Raw genomic sequence first — 19,481 nt, 5'->3', positions numbered from 1 at the left:
GGGTTTGTCCAGACATAGCTGGTGCTCACCCTCCCCCCACAGACCCAGGCAGCTTGGGGGCACGCTCTGCTGGCCCCGGGACCTTAAGCCTTGTCTGAAGTCAGAAGCAGCTGAGACAAGATGTCCTGGGACTGGGTGTCCCTTAGCCTGTTTCACTCAGGCCCCAGGATGGCCAGCGCCCGTCAGCACAGGAATCAGCCATGGCGGGTCCTGGGACTCAGCTCCAGCCTCCAAAGACAAAACTCATGGCCCAGTCCCCATTCTGCTCCCCTCGTCCCTTGGCCCTTCTGCGCTCAGAACCCAGCCCTGACCTCGACAGCCCTCAGGACCCCGTCTGCGGCCAACCTCCTGCTCGCCTGTGGCCCCGTGCATCCAGCACCATGGAGCCCCCAGAACACAAGGGCCAGGCCCCGGGCCACCCACAGGACTCACGCTGATAGCTCTGCAGTGGCCGTCTGCAGCCCTGCACCCTGGGGTGGGGTGATGGGAGACAGCAGGTGCTGAGCAACCAGCACGGCCGAGCCTGCCCAATTAAATGGGGGAGGGGGGCCTACAGAAGGGCAGCTCACCCCTCATCCCAGACCTGGGTGCTGGGCGGGGGGCCACGCTCCCTGCCCATGCCCCGCAATCCCGGACATCCTGTAAGATGAGGGCCAGCAATGCCCCACACTCAGAGAGGAAACCGCTGCCCAGCCACCACGTTTGCCATCACGCTGTCCCACATATGCACAGGGCCACCTCCACAGAGCCACAGGTGAGTGGACCGAGGGGCTCCACGAGGAGGGCCAGGCTCTCGGCCTCAGCTGCAAACAGCTGTCCTGGGAGGAGGGGAACAGCCCAGCTCCTGGCAGCGCCGTGGCGTCTGTGCGCAGGCCTGGGGCGGGGGCAGCACAGAGTACAGCCACGCCATGTTCACCAGAGGTAGCCACAGGCACTGCAGGTTGGAGCTGTGGCCATGGATCTCGGGGGAGGGTCTTTTCTGGAGGGAGGTCAGGCTGGAGGGGACACGCCCGCCCAGGCATGTGTCCCTGGGATCCAGTGCTTACCGCAAGGCCGAGGCACCCCCAGCCTTCCCTCGGGGGCGCAGTTTACCCTGAAATGAACTCCTCAACCCCTGGTCTCAGCAGAGCCCGAATCTCTGCTGCTGACAACAGTGTCCTCTTTAAACATGCTGCACGCAGCACCTGGGGGACCCACAGGGGACTCTCTTTGACTGAAGTCCTGTTTCTTTCGGCTCATTAAAAGCTAACTGCCTTCTGATTTCCATGGGAGCTTGTCTCACGTCATTTCGCAGCCATCCATGCCAGCCCTTCACACTCACGGCACCAGAGGGACAGCCGCAGAGGTACGGGCGTGTAAGGCAGACCCTGGTGCAGAAAGTCCAGGCCCCATGGGGCACGAGCCTGGCAGTGGGGACGAGGATGTTCTCCACTCCGCTGGCCCAGAGGAGACCCAGGACCAGGCCTCAGCTCCCCAGTGCCGGGAGGGACAGGGCATGGCAGGAAGCACTGGGGGCACCGCTGTCGGGGACCAGAAACCAGCTGCACATGGTCACCTGGTCACTCCAGCCCTCCCATGTCCGCTCACTGGGCCCAGCACTGTGGGGCAGAGCTAACAGTGCCCCGGCCTAGGCCCAGCCCGCCGCCCCCACCCACAACGATCCAGGGGGGCACACTGGACCCTGCGGGAAACCTCCCCGCTGCACTGTGCATGGGGGGCTGGAGCCCACGCCTCTGGAGGCACCCCTGAAACGGGCCGTCCTGCAGTCCATGAGATGTGCCGGGCCAGACGGGCTCCCGGCCTCCCAGTGCTCTGTCCGGGAGGTGGCTGTGCCCAGCACAGGGACTGCGCTGCAGACACATACTCTCAGCACGTCCACTGGCTGTGGGGCGCCCTGCCACCCACAGTCAGACAGGCCCGTGCTGCCAGCACCGTGCGCCCACTGCCCTTCCCTCCGCCTCCTCCGGCCAGCTGGGCTCCAGGGCAGCAGCCGCCGGCACACCTGGCACCGCGGGAAGTGCAGTCTGCACAGGTGGCACCCGCCTTGGGAGCCCCAGGCACTGGCTCCTGCTTGAACCGCCACTTCAGCGCCCCACCGCTGATACGAGGGACGATGGGGACGACAGCTGCCAGAGCCCAGCATGCGAGTGACGCGGGGCCAACGCGGAGAGCAGAGCCCGCAGGACGACGGCCCAGAGGGGCTGCCTGGACACGGGTACTCCCGGGCTGAGGGCCCTGGGTGAGCCAGAATCCCCCCGTCCAGATGGGCAGAGGTGTGGGGCCAGCACGTCTCCCAGGGCCCTACCACGCCCACAAACCGTAACCAGCTGAGGGAGCAACGTGCCAGGGACGAGACCCCTGGCCCGGGGCCACTCCCCTTGGACACCCACGGCATCCTGGCTACTCAGGCCATCCCAGAAAGGGCCCCAGACAGGGTGGCTGACACGGAGCAGGCCCTGGGTTGCTCCCTCACCCCCAGCACAGCTACAGCAGGTGGGGGACAGGCTGAGGGACAGAGTGCCTGACTCGGAGAGCACTGGCTCTGGGTCCCACAGGAGCCTCTCTAAGCGCAGCACCTGCAGGTAAGCTGGGGCCCCTGTGCTGGTCACCTGAGGTTCAGCCCTGGAGGCAAAGAGGATTATGGGGAGGGCAGCACCTTCTTGCATGTACACAACCCCCACAGCAAGGGGAGCTGCCAACCTCCCTGAGCTAGACACCTTATCCCAGCCATGCAGACCAGCCCGTGCTGGGAGCAAGGGTGTGGACCCAGCAGGCCCTGGCCTCTGCAGACCCCTGTAGACTCCGGGCCAGCGACACTGGAAGTGTCGGGGGCCCCACGGCTTAGGGCTCCTTCCAGCCAGGCCTGGAGAATGATGCCTGGGCAAATCAACAGTAACTGGACACCTCACGATTAGAAGCTGCTGGATTTGCGGTCGTGTGTGGCCACGTATGTCCTTTGCAAATCCCAACAATCTAGGCATTTAGACCCAGTGTTCAGATTGGAAGGTACCTGTATGAGTGCAGAGAGCTCCAGGCCACACGGGGTGCTGCCCAGGTGGCTCCAGCAGGGCCTGGCTCAGCTGTGGTGCCTCCTCAGGCTCCTCCCAGCCCAGCGCCCTCCCAGCCTGGGCCTTTCCTGGAAAAGGCACTGGCCTCCTGCTGTGAGAAAGGCCCCTGACAATCATGGTCCGCAGTCTTGGGAAAGCCGCTACCACCTCCCGTGGTCACAAAGAGATGGGACAAGCGGAAGGGCCACAAAGAGCAGAGGGCCCCACGAACACAGGCTTTTCCAGGGTCATGCCATGTCCCTAGAAACTGACAGCTGAAGAGGAGCAGCCCGTGGAGGGACGCAGGGCCCCGCCCTTCTAGGACAACCAAGCCCACAGCCCTTGTGTCTCTCCCTCGGCAGAGCCACCCGCAGGACCTCAGGAGGATGAGAAGCAGAGGGCCTCAGCTCAGACTCTGGGGGGAAGTGCCCATCTTTGATGCTCATCCTAAGGGGGCTCCATCCATGTCAGTGTGCTCCCACAAGGACACAGAGGGCAGGATGGGCTGACCAAGGGGACACAGCCCTGAGCGCACCACCACCCACCCACTGCGTGCAGGCTCCAGGGCAGCACGTCTGTCCCCAGTGTGCGAAGCCCACGCCCAAGCCCCTCCCTGCCACCCAGAAGGAGGGAGGGAAGGGGTGGGGCCGTGCTCTCAGTGAGGAGGCCGGGTTGCACCAGGCCCTGCTCCTCCTCCAGCTGCCTGCGGCATTAGATCCCTTGGGGGACACAGATCAACAAGCCACTCCTGTCCTAAGCACAAGGTCCCCAGACACTGGGAGCGCCTTTCTCCCCCACAATCACACGCTGTGCAGAAAGGCGCCCTGCACACCCATCTGTGGATGGGAAAGTGGGCCCTGTGATGCAGGGTGGGCTGAGTGGGCCCCACCGCCCCGCACTCCTGCCCCCTCACAGACCCTGCTCTGCTGGACGCCTGCTGCCACACGGAGGCCCTGCCGGCAATGCTGGGGCCACAGCCTCCTCCTCCTGAGTGTCCCACAAGCCCACCCAGCGCGGATCCCCTCCCGGGGGCCCACAGGCCCATAAGGCTGTACCTCAGTCCAGCCCCGGGCAGCCGGCCCGGGCATTCTCGCTCCTGGGGCACGCACTGACTCTGCAGGCCTGTCTCCCCGAGGGGCAGCCTAGCTGGGGCAGACGGCATCATCCAGCCAGAGTCCACCCGAGTGACCGCCACTGCACACGAAAGAACCAGGCATGCGAGCAAATCAGACTCAAGTGGAATGAAGGGGAATCCAGAAATGCGCGGTCGGACATGGACTTTAAAAATGACTGACACGATCAGGTACTAAATACTAAAAGACAAGCCTGCAAATTCTGGCAGAGACCTAGAAAGTATGCAGAAAGACCAATGGAAATTTTAGAATTCAAAAATGACTCAAGCCAAGGCCTCGCGGAACGAGTTTAGTAGCAGAAAATACGAAGCTGCACAAGCGATGAGCAAACTAGAACAGGGGTTAGAAGAAACGATCCCGATTTCAGCATGGAGGAAAAAGTGATGGAAGACACAGGAAAGATGAAGGAGAGGGGCAGGGTGTGGTGAGCGGCTCCACCACGGACGGAGCTGAGCTCCCAGGAGAAGCGGGAATGGGGCGGAAGTGACTGCGGCAGACAGGACGGCTGAGGATTTTCCAAAAGTGATGAAAACCATTAAGTCGCAGCTTCAGGAAATGGCACAAACGCTAAGCAGAATAAATCAGAGGCGCGCGAGGCGCACCGTGGCACAGCCGCCGAAAACCACGTGCAGAGAAAAAGCAGCAGCCGCCAGCCACCCTGGGGGAGGACGGCTAAAGAAAGTGCCTGCAGCCCAAGTGCTCACACTCCTCGGGGAGTCCCACGAAGACGAAGGCTTTCCAGATGAACACCCGTCGAGGAAATGGTCTGCAGCAGACCAGCGACGCTCAGAAAACGTCAAGAGGTGTCCTTCAGGCAGGAGAGGAAGCAGTGAAAAGAAACGGAAGAATACACCCGCGAGCAGATCGAAATAAACGCGGGCTGTGCAAGACGTTTTGTGAAGTCTGAAACACGTGGACAGTTAGAGCCGCAACGTCCCCGCGTGTAAGATGGAAGCGGGGGACAGATCTCCGTCCTCCAAGCTCCTTGTTCCACCTGGGACGTGATCAGACGAGAACCTCTTTGTATCAGGAAGACAAGAACACACAGTCTAACCTCTGGGAAGCCACTAAAAGGAGAATAAAAGAGTATCCTGTAAGCTAAATGAGCAGAGACAGAATAAAAAACATGTATCCAAACAAAGAAAAAAAGAGAGGGAAAAACACAAACGGGTTTAACAAAGAAAAGCACATGGTAAGAAAGGAGACCGGCCCCCGAACACATCAGCAACCGCACCGTGTGAAAGACTGAACCTCTTAGACCGTTCCAGACTGCGCACGACACAGAAAGGCTGAGACGTGGGTGCCGCTGTGTGCGTTTGCATGTGTGTGTCCACACACACGCACACATCCCGCAACATCGAGTCAAAGACTGATGTGGCTACACCCGAACCAGAGAAGGGAGACTGAGGCAGAAAGCTTTACTGGAGACGAAAAAGGGCATTTCAGACATCAAAAGATTCAATCCACCAGGGAAATATAACAGTTCTACGCTTGTTTGCACTCGGCAAAGCGATCTCAAAATATTTAATACAAAAATGACAGGCAAAGAAATTAACAAATTCACAAGCACAGTGGAAGATTCTAGCACATCTCTGCAGGTGACTGTGGAAGAGAGAGACTCCCTCCCTGCCCCCCAATCAGTAAGTACAGAGATCTGAATACCACCTTCCAGAGCCACGCACCCACCACGGGGACTCCATGCTGCCCAGCGCACGCGGCTTTGCCGAGTGTTCCACGCGCCAGCTGTGACACAGCCCTGCAGACCACATGGGACGGACACGACGCCGCTGCGTGCACAGTGGACTACGCTAGGCAGCAGGCGGCCCCCGAGCCCCGCCGGCCTGGAAGCGAAGCAGAGCCCTTCTAAACCACCCACGGCCAAAGGGAAACTCACACGAACCAAACAGTTCTGAAGGGAAACAAAATAACTGACTTGCAGAATACAGCTCTGCTTAGCGGGAAATTCATAACCTGAAAATGGCATCTTTGAAAAAAGAGACTGAAAGCCAATGTCCACCCACCTGGTCCTGGCACTCCGTCCGGGCTCAGGCCCACTGGCCCGTGTGGGCAGCTCGGCCCCAAAGTGGCGGCCCCTCCAGCCTCTGCTCCCCAGGGGCCCGTCTCCACCCTTGCTGCCCTGTGGGGCGCTGTCCCAGGGCCCAGAGTCAAGGACACGCGGCCGCCAGCCCCAGCCCCAGGGCAGCAAGAGGAGCAGTCTGGCTCTGCCCCCTCTCCGTCCATTGCCCCGCCCTTCACCAGCCCAGGGGACAACAACAGTGTGGGGGTGGCAGCCGGAGCCAGACATGGACAATGACCCCCCACCAGCACCTCCCCTTCACAAGCAAGGCGTGAGGAGAGCCAGCAGAAGGGGGTTGGCTGAAGGGGGCTCAGAAGGAGACGCACTTCCGGGTTCCCATGCGAGGGGCCCACCTCTGTCCCTCCAAGCCTCCCACTGGGCAGAGGGACAGGGAAGGGCAGCGCAAGTCAGCTCAGGGCCACTGGTCCACAGAGTCAGGGCCCAGAGTTCACAGCTCCCAGGCAGCGGCCTGCCACCCCGGCCTGTCTGCGCCCTTAGTGATGACGCCTGGCCTGCCTAGGCAGCCCCAGGAGCTCAGCAGGGCACACAGGACATATGCAGCGCGGACTGCTGCCCAGCAGAGTGCTGGGAACGGGGCGGCAGTCCCTTGACAGACTTAGCGTGGCTCCTCGTCCTTCCTTGGCCGATGGTGCTGACAGCGCTCTGGTCTCCCAGGGCAACAGGGCAGGAGGGGCAACTGGGAGGGGCGGGGCAAGCGAGAAGGAGAGGGGAGACATCCCACAGGTCTAAAGAGCTGATGAAGCCGGGAGCAGCAGCAGGGCCAGCCTGGCGAGGGCCCTCCCGCCTGGTGAGTTCCATCAGTGTCCCTCGTCCCTCTGTTCCAGGCAACTCCAGGTGAAGGACACCAGCCCTGCCCCTCTCCGTGCTCACTGTGCACTCTGCTCAGAAGGCCCCCAACCCCATCCCCAGTTCCTCCACCCTCCAGCCCTCGGGAAGCCCTGCCCAGCCTGGCACCCCGCCCCTCGCCTCCCAGCCAGCTGGCCAGTCCCTCTTTTCTCTCAGCCGTGAAAAGTCGCGTCTGTGCCGGCGTCATCCGTTTTCTCCCTAGGCTGTTGGAGACCTCGCCAGGCTGGCCCAGTGGCCACATGCCCAGCACAGCACCTGAGGCTGCTGACATTCAGTGCCCATCAGCTTGCCAGGGGCAGGGACGGCACGGAGGGAGGGGCGCGTAGCCAGAAGACAAGGTGCCCTGCGGGCAGGCGACGCCAAGAACAGCACTTCCTTCCCCCCCGGATCTCACCTCGGCATGCCAGTGGACGCGCCCAAACCAGACCCCTGTCCGTGTGGGGACTGCGCCAGCACAGAGGGGCCGGTGCAAGGGGGTCTGGGGAGTGGGGTGGGGGTAGCCCAGCAGGCAGGAGCAGGGCCCCAGGGCTGATAGCCATGTGGAGAAGGTGCCAAATTCCAGAGACCTGGAAGGCCACGCCCCACCTCCAGCAGCTGGGGGCCCCACTGAGGCTGGCCCCCTTTCCTCAAGGCAGGGAGGGGCCGGGCCCAGGGGAGCTGCTGGGACAGACCACCTGAGAGCCAGGCTACCGGAAGAGCACTGGGGGCGGAGGAGGAGGGCAGCAGCTGGTGGGCTGGCGACGGTCCGCGGGTTGAGAGGGATCCTCAGGCCGGACAGGGCTGAGGGGGGCAACGAAACACGGGCCGTGACAGCCTGGGCACACCATGTCCACTGATCAGACACAAGGAGCAGCCCAAGCCAGGACCCTGGCCCACAAGGGTGCTCCCCTGATCCCCTGGGTACACGCTCCAGCCATCCAGAGAGCATCGCCCCTCCCTCCCCAGGCTTCAGCTTCTTGGTGTGGTGTGGGCACCCCCAGCTCCACAGAGGTCACGGCTCCCGGAGAGGCCCCGAGCCTGGCCAGGTAAACACGACTCCCAGGCCAGCTGTCGTGGTGATGAATTAGCGCAGCACAGCAAACGTAAAACGAGCCTGCAGCGCGCCTGCCGCGAGCGAGGCCCGGGCCTGCGCTGGCCTCAGCACCTAACCGAGCACTTCCTTCTCCCTGTGAAAGGAGGCAGGACGCCAGACCCCGCCGCTCTCACACGCCTCACAGCATTTGCCGAAGTCAAGCTGAACCCACGGCACGGGATCACAGACCCCTCGGTGAAGTGCTGGCAGCTGGAGAGCAGCAGGAACGCCAGCCACGCACTGGCCCCGGAGACAGCCACAGAAGCAGGCGCGTCAATGCCAGCACCAGGCTCCTGCCGGGACACTCGCGGGCCGAGGGCAGGGCCCAGGGCTGCTTCTCAGCACCCGTGGGACAGAACAGGGCAGCGTGGCAGAAGCGGCACACCTCCTCTGTCCTCCTGCGGGCCCTCTGCAGCTGTGGCAGAAGCGCGACACGTCCCTGCCCACCACACGGACTGGGAGAGCCGTCCCTGGGCTCGCTGCAGCCTCCCACTCCCCACAGGCTGGGACTGACGGCCTCGGCTAACGGGAGGAGAGCCGCCGGCGGCAGCCTGGAGTTCGGGCACGCACTCCGTGCCAGGCAGCCGGCTCAGCTCAGGGTCCGCCCAGCGGCCTGGCTGGACCCCAAAGCACCCATGGCTGGTGCTGAGAAAGCGTCTCCTTCCTGGGGGCACCCAGGAAAAGGCTCCTTTGGCCCACTGACCCTCCCGCAGCCCTGAGGCCGGCACAGGCGCAGCACAGGCTGCCAGCGCCAAGCAGTGGGTTCCTGAGCTGCCTGTGGAAGCCACACTGCAGGGCTGCTGCCAGACCCACCCCTGCCCCGCCCACTCGGTGCACCTGGTCAGGGGGGCGGGGCCCTGTCAGAGAAGGTAGGCACTGGCCCTTCCTGTCAACTGCAGCCCCAAAAACCTCCGCTGCCCAGCTGGCCACTCTTCTGTGCAGTCTGGGACTTCTCAGGCAGGGCCCCTGGCTCAGGACAGGCAGGGGAAGGACAAGGGCAGGCTATGGCCACATGTCCTCTGTGGTCAGGTGAGGAGGGCCCCTCCCATCCCAGTGACTTCTGGGAGATGACAACATCCCCCACCCACCTGCCCACCCACCTGCGGCTTTTCCTTGGCACCTGGCAGCAAACACTTCCCAGTGGCTGTAAGAATGCCGTGACCTGTTGTCACCATGAAGCCCCACGGCCTGGGGCCCAGCGTGGCGGGTAGGCTGCCAGCCCTGGGTGTGTGTGGGCCGGGCAGCACCCTCTGCATACAGGGAGCCGTGCTCAGTGGCACGCATCAAGTGCATCGCTTCAGGGCAGCCTGAGTCACGGCACAGAGGCCCCATGTGGCCGGAGGGGGACAGGCCCCGGAGCCAGCCCTGCACGGAGTGAGAGCCCAGTACTGCCAGCACCGCTCACTAAGCACCACCTGGCACGGCTCCACGGTGGTGGTGAACCAGACCCATCGGAGGCCTGTGGAAGGTTACTCGCCCTCTGCCGCCGCCGCCGCCGCCACCGCCACCAGTCTGCAGAGACCGATCACGTGGCGTCTGCGCGGCGTCTGTGCAGTACAACGCAGGAGGCCCGCAGGCAGCAAACACGCCCCGGGCCCTTTCTCAGGCATCCTCTGGCAATCCCCCAGGAGAACCAGGAAGGGGCGGAGGCAGAGGAGGGCACGTGGTGACTCCAGGGCCCCCGCCCCGTCCCCCAGCCAAAGTCTGACTCTAAACCCAGAGAACAGGGCAGGCGGGGCTCAGAGGGCAGCGGAGCGGGGAGGGGAGGGGAGGGGAGGGGACTGGCAGAGAAGGGGAAGCGAGGAGTCAGGCTGGAAGCTTCACAGCTCAGTCCCCGAAGGCCCGCGGCCCCACGCCTGCTGAACAATGCAGTTCTGAATTCAATTAAAGCGATTATCTGTTGTGCCAAATAAATTGTGTACAGCATATATCCCGCGGCACGCTACACCTCCGGGCTCATTATTCCCTAACTGTTTCCTCCTGTTTATGCGCTCTCAAATTAAATTGCTGATAATATGCGCCAAAATAAAAAATGAGCGCACCTTGTCCCAGGAAAATTGATTCTCCCTTTTCCTGAACCGGCGACTGCCAGGTTTTATATACTCTGTTCTTGCTGATCATCAGTAATTCAATTTTCTTTTTATTGGCCCCCTTATCTGCTGAGCAACATAGTGGCAGAGCTGACCTCTTTCGCACGGGTAAATGTTTAAAATCTTTTCCCTGATTAATTTTGCCAGTTAAGAAAAAGAGGAGAAATGGCCCGGCTCTTAGCCATCACAATGAATAAAGCTTAATGTTGATTGTGATGGAATTTCTAATGCCGGGGAAATTGATTGAACGCGGCAATTACACTGCAACAGTAACTCAGGGGAGATGGGATCGCCTTCCCCTGGCCGCAGCCTTTTGGTTATTTAAAACAATCCAATTTGCAAGGATAATTATGTATTAGTGTTTTATCTGCCACTTGAAATGAACAGGGGAGTTTCGATACTGGCCCGGCATTAGCAGGTTATTGCTGCAAATTACTTGATATCTGCTTTCTTTCACATGAAGAGGAAATTAGGCAATCAATTACCAGACAAAGATGCACTGAGGGATAAGAGGGGCAAGTGCGCCCTCTGCTGACCACCGGGCCCGGCTGGCTGACGTGGGGACCTGGGGCTGGGCTTCCACAGCCAGCGACCACCACCCACCCGGGTCCCTCTGCTCCGGCACCCTGGGGTGGAGTCCACACGCGCCAAGGCACACAGCACATGGCAGCTGACATGCAGCCTCGCTTCCTCACGTCCCCTGTACCTGTGCCCTTCCCCCTCACGGCCAGCTCCCACGCAGGCTCTCAGCCCTGCGGGGCACCCGCTCCTCCAGGAGCCTCCGGCACGTCCTCAGCTGGGTCCCCGAATGCCAGACACAGCAGTCGTGAGAGCACAAGTCCCAAGTCCCACTACACAGGGCCAAGCCACCACCAGATTTCACATGCGCCACCTAGGAAGCCACCACAGTTCCCCCAGCTGCTCAAGGGAAGGGAAAGGGGACACCTCAGGCCCAGATGAATCCCTGCTCTCCAGGACAGCGTCACGGTGACCGCCTCCCCTTCCCCACTCGCCACAGCCCCATATCCCCCAGCACGGATCCCAAGCAATGCTAGCCTGGCAGCAGCTCCCCCAATGTGCTGCCATCCTCCTCAAGGGAGCCACACCCCGTGACCCCCTGACCCCACTGATCACTAGCACACAAAGCCAACGTCCCAGGCAGCTCCCAGGCAGCGGCCAGTAGCAGGAGGGAGTGGTGCTGCCCCAGGCTTCCGAGGACAGAGGACACACAGGAAGGCTGGGGGAGCCCTGGGCCTCCCCCTAAAACAGGAACCCGCTCACCCTCCTTCCCTGTCCTTCTACGACCAAGAGCGATGTTCTGGAAAGGCCATCGCATGCCTGCACAGCGGCATCTCCCTGCCCTTGACAGTCCATCCGCTGCCCGCCAGGCCGTGTGCTGGCAGGCCAGGGCCCTGAGGGCCGAGGTGGGCCCAGCTCGGGGCTCCTCAGAGCCCTCCTTCCCAGAAGCCCTGTCCCGTCCTCCTACCTTCCTTGGGGAGGTGGGCCCGGCCTGGAGGCAGGCAGCAAGGCCGGTGCCTGGGGGCTTGCATCAGGCTCTTGGGGGGCGTCTTCTTCAGACCAGGGCTGCTCTTCCCCCGGAAGGCCTGCCTCCTCCGCAGGCTGAACTGGCTCTTAGCAGTGGCAGCAGGTGGGGGGCTGCCCTTCTTGTCCCCAGGAAGACTGTGGAGACAAAGAGCAGACAGCTCACAACAGGCCCCACGTTGTGGGCAGCCCCCTCCCCTCTCGCCCCCCCCAGATCTCAGTACCAAGGAGTCTGCCCAGGAGGCAGGAGAACCCACAGGTTCCCGCCCTGCTCACCCCAATTTCCCAGCTGTGGGAGTAGGGATCCCCTCCCGTCCCCCAAGCCCCAGCTACAGCGGGGAAGGTCCCAGGCCCTGAGCCAGGGCAGGCAGTCAGCGAAGGAGAGTGGCCCAGCCTCTGACCCCTGCCCGTCAGTCTCTGTCGCCCCAGACGAGGTGAGCACCCGACTAGAGCTGGGGTAAGGGCAAAGGAGACAGGTGATGCCCAGAAGGGGAGCTGCCACCAGCATCCCCAGCCCTCGCCACAGGGGGCTGTTCTCACAGCTCCCCTCCACGTTCTTGAAACAGGAGGTCCCCAGCCAGAAGTGAGAGGGTGAAGGAAGCCTGGGGCACCCAAGACAACACCTGTCTTGGGAGAGCAGGGCCAAAGACCAAGGTCGGACAGCGGGAAAGCCCTGTGGGGCCAACTCCCACTGACAATGGAACAGGCGGCCATGCTGGATGGCAGAAGCAAGCCCTCCGGCCTTACCAGAGGCAGTGCCGTAACTAAGTCTCTGACCCCAGCCAAGTGCCACCTTTCTGCCTCCTCATGACCCACTAGGGTGGAGGCCAGGAGAGGGGCATGCAGTCGCCAGCACAAGGCAGCCTTCCCCCCTGGAGGAGGGACAGCCCCTCCTGCAGACACCCCGCATCCTGGGTTTGCTCAGCCAGTGGTTGGCCTGGGCACAATGTCGCCCGTCCACAAACCGTGGCCCAGAAGGGAAGATGCCCCAGCAGGAGGAAGGGCGGCCTTGCTAGCGCCTGCCTCCGCCTGTCCCTGCCTGGCTGGGGGCCCCAGGCAAGCCCCTGGCCATGCTGAGCCTCCCTTACTCAGTGGTAACCTCAGCCCCATCCCACACACAAAGCTTCGTGCTTGCCCAGGCCCAACCAGGCAGCGACCAGGCGGTGCCAGGTGATGCTCCATTTCCTCTCCCCACACCCCTGCGGGCAGGCCCTCCCATGGGCTCCGCCGGCCGAGCAGGGAGCTCACCAGGCCCGGCCGGGCCTGCCTGCCTGCACAAGACCCTGGGGGCGGCTGGGCCTCACCCAGTACTCCCGCGCCGCCGGACGATCTCGTTGCGGCTTCTCGCTCTGTAAGCCGAGAGCGGGTTCTCACTGGAGAAGGGCTTCAAGCTGCTGGGTCCCACTGCCGGCTTGTCCCCCGGCGGGGACCTGGATGGGACTGGAGAGAGCTGGGAGGCACGGTCCTTGCTGCCGGCCTCTGACTGCCAACGGAAGGAGGATGACGAGGAGGCCGAGGGGCTGGAGGCCTTCCACTTGTACTTGCTGGAGGAGGCCCCAGATGTGGAAGACATGGCTGACTTCCTGGGCTTGGCGTCCTGGTCAGCCCTGGTCTGCAGCTTCTCCGCTCGTTCTGCTGCGCCAAAGGGGGCCGTGCACACATTCCCCGAGGCCGCTCTGGGACTGAGGGCCCTTCGAGGCGCCCGAGGGCTCTTCGCCGAGGCAGCCACCCACTTGTAATTGTTTTTCCGGAACTTGTTAATCCGACAGGACACAAGCAGGGAGCTCTCCCGGGCCTGCCTAGGTCCGGAAGCTGGTCTAGCTGGGCCTGCCACAGAGCAGGAGGGAGCTGGCTGATCTGGGCGGCCGGCGTCCACTCGCCCGTCCGCAAGGAGCTGTGCGGCACAGCTGGCCGCGGAGTGGGCGCCCACCTTCCTAGCCAGGGCCGCTCCGGGGCGCTGCGACAGGAAGCGCGCCTGGACCGAAACTGCGCTCTCACTGACGGTCCGCCGCGGCCCCGAGGGGCTGTCACCCACACTGCTCACAGACTTCACCACCCGGGGCTTGCCAGGCTCCTTCTGGCAGACGAGAAGGGGGTCCTCTGTGCCGCAGGTCCCCTTCGCTCTTCCTGGCCTCGAGGGCTGCCGCTGCCCACCAGGGGGCTCACCCTCACCTGCCTGAGGCCTGTGGGTGCCCCAGGGAGGGCCCTGGCGGTCTTCCCAGGAGCCCCGTGGGACCCCCGCAGTGCTGGCCGAGCCTGGCTCTGACGGTGGTTTGATCTTGATGACCATGCTCTGATCTAGACTTAGCTGAACTTGCCTCTCCAAGCCATACTGCTGGGGGTCGGGGTCCCGGCTGCTCCCAGCCTCAAGGGTGGGCTGCGCAGCACAGTCGCCAGGTGGGTCCAAGGATCCCGGGGGCCGATTCACGAGGGAGTATTTCTTGCGCCACGCAGGCCCGTGGCTCTGGGAGAAGCCCCTCCGGCATGGACGAGGGTAGCGAGCGCTGAAGGCCCTGCTGCTGTTGTAGGCTGGTGGCTGCCACCGGGACGGCGCTGAGGGGCCCGGGGCAGGGGCATTGCCATGGAGGTTTTTGTAGTCATCGATCAAACCTGAGGGGACAGAATCACAGGCTTAAGCAGAGGGTGAGTGAAATGGCCATGACGTCCCGGAAGGACATCAGCGGACAGCAGCGCACGGATGCCACCTCGCTCCTGAGCCTGGCGCAGTCTCACGGCGGGAGGGGCAGCCCCTGGTGCCTGAGAACCAGTGACAGCTGAGCCCCGACCCAGCCTGCCTTTTCCGTCGGCCTTTTCCCCCTTTTACTGCAGCTCTAGTTCTGGCTGCTTTTCCTGACAATGCATTCCTGTGCCGTGATGCTCCCTATTTGTTGGGAATATTATTCCCAAGTCCACAATCCTCTGAGGGGAAGTGTCACTGAATGTGGAAAGGTCAGAAAAACCCCATGCTGTAATGCCTCTAGAAGAAGGGACCAGCCAGCGGCGGAGGCCCTCTGGCTTGCCCACGATGGACGGGGGCAACACTGCACCTTAGAGATCTCCCTGTCTGGCACACAGAACGGTGTAACACAAGTGACACCCCTGGGCACCCGACACTTGACAAGAATGTCACTCCCTCCTCCCCGCAGGAGAGGAGAGGCCTGATCACCCAGAGCCCCAGTGTAGTGGGCTGTCACCACCAGCACGGGGCCTTTCCAAAGAAGCCCCGAGCCTGGGCTCTCATCACCCGGGGCTCCCGAGCCTTACAACTCAACTCGCAATCTAGTAGCCAGCCGCCCACTCCTCCCCCAGGTACAACACTCCTGCAACACAGGTCCGGCCCCCAGACCCGGAGAGAGCCACGTCCAGACCTGGTGACACCTCAGAGTCGGTATGATGGAAGCCCAAGGAGTGGCCCAAAAGCAGGGCCAGAACACCTAGACTCTCCCCTATACCCACTTCTCAAATTCTTAAGTCTTCCCTTTCTGGGAATAACTTTAAAGGGGAAACTTTTTAAGTATAGAAAGGTCGACTTAGATATAAAAATTTTAAAGTTTAGAAAGCGAGGCCTGGGCCTGGACTATCAAGGGGAGTGTGACAGTACAGAGGAAAAAAGGTCAAAACGGGGCGTCCAAGGAAGGAACACGCTCCCCTCGCCGGTACGAGCTTTGCCGCGCCGCACCAGAGCCTTCCGCCCCACTGTCGGGGGCCGGGGGACGCCGAGGACGCGCCCGCCCGAGGGGGTGGGGGCCGCCTCCCGCCGGTTACTAAGCGACCGCCCAGCCGTCCCGCGCCGCAGCGCCGGAAAGGCCCGCACTGTCCGTCGGACGAATCCCAGGCAGGGTGCTGACCCGGCCGGCCTGGAAGCCCCTCCGGCCCCCCACCCTCTGCCTGACCCTACCTCCACCCACCACACCTGGCCGAGACCGCGGGCGGAGAGCGACCCCCTTCGGGAGGCAGGCGAGGGCTCGCCGTGTAGTGAGGGGAAAGAAGAAGGCGCGACCCCAGCCCGGCCCGACCCACCCTGCAGGAGGCGGATCTGCCGCCGTAGTAGCTCCTTTTCCTCCATCTCCAGAGTCCGCGACGCCCGGCCAGGCCCCCGCGACGTCATCGCTCCGCGACCGTTTCCCAGCGGGCGGGGCGCGGGAGGCTGAGACTGCGCATGCGGCCGGGCCCGAGCGCCCGCCGGGCCAAGAGGGCGCGCCGTCGCCCTGACAACGCTCGCGGGGCCACGCACGCGCAGAGCAAGGGGCCGGGGCGACGTCACTACTGAGCGCCGGAAGTGGCCTCACTACGCGCCGGGAGGAGACGGCCCGGCTGCCTCCCGGTTGGCGAGCTTCCGACCCACCTCTCCGCCACTGGTCCCCGTTCCCGGCGGGACTGCGCGAAGGACCGAGACCTGGGTTCCACCTCGGCCGCAGTGCAGCTCCTCCCCCAGTCCGCGCGTGGAAGTACAGACATTCAGCAAACAAACGATGCCTGAGGGCCAGACGTCCCAGGTGTTGGGAGTCCTTGGCGGTGGACCGTGTCTCCCTCCCCTCACCGGGCAGTTTTCTCCCACTCTCACCCCTCGCGCTCCCCACCTTCTGCCAACCCACCTCTTTTCTTATGTGGGGTTCTCCGCACTGTGGCTTAAGCAGCCTTCTTCCTGAGCCGCAAGCCGTTCCCCCTGACCACCCGGCCCAGGTGTGCCCTGAACCTTGCCACACCCCGCTTCTGTCCAGCCCCATCACATAAGGCTACTTCGGGGGCACCAGCCCCTCTGAAGTGGGTGGGAGGTCAATAAAGGGAAAGCAACGTGGCCATACCAAACACACTTGTATCACACTTGCATCACACTTGCATCGGGACAAGCACAAAACGTCACACCCGCCTTGGGTTTATCTGCCCCCGACTCTAAGCCTCCGCCTGCACCTCCCTGAGGAATCCCCGCTCCTGTCCTCTGGGAGGTCTGCCTGTGGGTGGGAATCAGCTGACCTGACTCACCAGGTCCTCAGGTGAGAACAGGTGGTTGGCACGCTGGGACCACTCCCCCACGGATGCTCCTCTTTTATCCCACAGAGAGGGGAGCAGGAAGTGACTGTGAACGAGAACTGTCCTTGAGAACCCAGCGGATCCCCCTTCACCCCAGCTTCACAGCTTGCAAGGGCCCTCACTGCAAAACTGACCCTCAGACTCTGAGCCAGATCCTTCTGGAAGAAAATATTAGTCTACTGTCCCCCCATCACATCACCTCCATGACTCTCAGGGCCCACGACTGATGGATAGTGTGAATTTCACGACACTCTTTCACATGCCCTAGTACTGGGCAAACCTGGGGCGATGTTCCCACCTTCCGGAAAGATGCCTCCCCCGCCCCCACTGCCCATGTCCGTATTTCAGCAGCAGGGCTTCTTCCAGCTGGGGCGAAGCCCAGTGAGGCTCAGAACACCTGAAGCAGGACCAATGTGTCTGCTTCCCCCTGCGGAGGCCCAGTCAGGATAGGGCTGTGTTCCATGCCGGCGCCGCCACCCCACCTTACTCAGCCAGCAGAAAGCCCCAGGAGCCAGGAAGGCCTCAGCAGACCTCAGGGCAGGGGACCCCAGAGGAAGGAGGAGGTGTAGGGGTGTGCTGGAATGGGGAAGGGAGCCTGGACATAGGACCTGGGCAATGAGGACTTCTGACCACCTGTGCCTGCTCCCTCCTGTGAGCCGCCTGGGGTACCCAGATCTGCAGGGATAATTTCCCCAGGGCCCTCAGCTCTACGGGGCCTTTGCCGCCTACACCCCTCCTGATTCCTGGGGCACTTCAGAACCAGAGACTCTCTCCCCCACTACCCGCCCGGGTTCCCACCCTGGGGCCTCCCAGGCCAGGAGCTCTCCCAGGGATCCCCTGAACCTTTATTGAGCTCCCAGTGGACAGGGCCATCAGAGCCATAGGCGGAAAGGCACTAGGTGCGGGGTGGGGACGGCGAGCGAGAGGGACGCCCCGCAGGGACTCAACCTCCAAAAAGGAAAGACATCTGAGACTTGGTCTGCGCACAGCTCACTCCAGGCCCCACCGCCGCAGCCGGGCTGGTGCTCTCGCTCCGGGGGCGCTCTACCGAGCTGTATGCCAGGCACGGGTTCCAGGTCGTCCGGCCTGCGGAACAGAGACGTGGGCACCGGCGGCGGTGGGGGGAGGGGGACGGGGAGTGAATGCAGGCGGGGCTGCCGAGGGCGTGGGCTCCGACTTCCCGGCACCCGAGGAAACGCGGAGTGTCACAAGGAGGCCCGCTCTAGATCGCGGGAGGCTGCGGCAGCCCGCACTGCGGGACCCAGCGTTGCCTGGAGCCCACAGCCCCGCCCTCGCGCCGGCCCCGCATCCTGCGGCACCGGGTGGTGGGGGCACCGGCAGCCCGCGCTCCGCTCGCCTCCGAGTCTGGGTCTCTGGTGGGGCCCGCCTGGCCTCGTGTGAAGCGTGGATGGGCTCCTCGTGCAGGCTGTCCCCACCCCGTCTCAGCCGTCCTGGCCCCTGCGGTCCTTTCCTGGCTGGGCCGCAGCCGCCTCACCCCTCACCCTGAACCCACCCTCCCATCCCCTCCACGGCAACGCCCAGCGCTCCGGGAGCGCGCTCTCCGGGTCATCCCAGGAATCTTAATGACCTGCTCTGTCCCTCCCAGGGTCACTGCCTGCCACTGCCGCGTTCCCAGTGTGCTTGGCCAGGCTCCAGCCCCTTACACAGGTGGGGGGTAGGGGCCTGGTGGCAGTGAGCTGCTTCTTTCTTAGCTGTGCCGACACCTGCACAGCGGGAAGCCCCTTTCTAGGCTCCCAGTCGTTGGTCACAGCTCACCATTGGGGACAGGGTGTCCACTCCAACTGTGGACCCCCAGGACCTGCCCGGACCTCGCCCAAGGCAACCTCACCCAGCTCCATCTAACAGGGTATCCATGAGGAGGGTGTCATGCCACCCGGAGTTTCTGACTGTCAAGATGTTCTTGTGTGTCCCCGCCCCCCAGCTTCCTGGGTGCCAGAGAGGGGATGCGGATGGAGTGCCGGGCCCCACCCACCCTCCTTCTGCTTTTTCTCCCCAGAATGCACACTTCCTGCTCTCTCAGGCTGACCTCTGTCCTACGCGAGTCCGGGGCCCAGGCGACACCACTGTTCTCCTAGCCCAGTGTTTCTTGTTTTGGTTGTTGCTAAATAACTGAAAATGTGAAGAAATCGCACCAGCCGTGACTCGTCCATCCTACCCGGCCACAGGCTGTGACGGCTCCAGATCACGGCCTCGAGGTAGGAGGGTGCAGTGTGCCATACCGTCTTTATCTGCCTGGCACCTGCCTGGCACCTCTGCCTCAGACCGAGTTCCCAGGGCTGCACGGCCGCTTCCCCTACATTCTCTCAAGTGGCAGCCAAGACCTTCTAGAAAAGTAAACCAGGGCTGGTCACATCCCTGCTGGAAACCTACAGTGAGGTCACCCTGCTGATGAGGCCGCCACCTCCTGACGTTGGCCTGGCGCCTGCCTGCTGGAGAGAGAGATGAGAAGCAATGGGACTGCAGGCAGCACGGAGCTTTGCCTGGGGACGGGGAGAAGCCGGCTGAGCTGGAGGACGGCCAGCCCAGCAGCGTCGGCCACACAGCGCATCCAGACGTGCGCATGCGAACGCAAACATGCACAGTACGAGCGTGCACACACGG

At 63.0% G+C, this 19,481-nt stretch overlaps 1 protein-coding gene across 1 annotated transcript in view; it reads right to left on the bottom strand.

The window, feature by feature from the left end:
• The window catches only part of ZC3H3 (zinc finger CCCH-type containing 3), a 69,183-nt gene extending 53,226 nt beyond the window's left edge, over positions 1-15,957 (bottom strand). The window contains exons 1-3 of the mRNA XM_023520288.1: positions 15,849-15,957; positions 13,133-14,438; positions 11,773-11,966 (exon numbers count right to left, since the gene is read on the bottom strand). Coding sequence (XP_023376056.1) covers positions 11,773-11,966; positions 13,133-14,438; positions 15,849-15,936 — 1,588 coding nt within the window. The 5' untranslated portion in view covers positions 15,937-15,957. The remainder of the gene's footprint in view (positions 1-11,772; positions 11,967-13,132; positions 14,439-15,848) is intronic.
• Positions 15,958-19,481: the final 3,524 nt, after the last annotated feature.

The sequence above is a fragment of the Pteropus vampyrus genome, unplaced genomic scaffold (genome assembly GCF_000151845.1).
Source record: "Pteropus vampyrus isolate Shadow unplaced genomic scaffold, Pvam_2.0 Scaffold256, whole genome shotgun sequence".
Classification (NCBI taxonomy): Eukaryota; Metazoa; Chordata; class Mammalia; order Chiroptera; family Pteropodidae; genus Pteropus; species Pteropus vampyrus.
The sequence above is the reverse complement of the archived record's forward strand: the minus strand, read 5'-3'. Positions and strand labels throughout refer to the sequence as shown.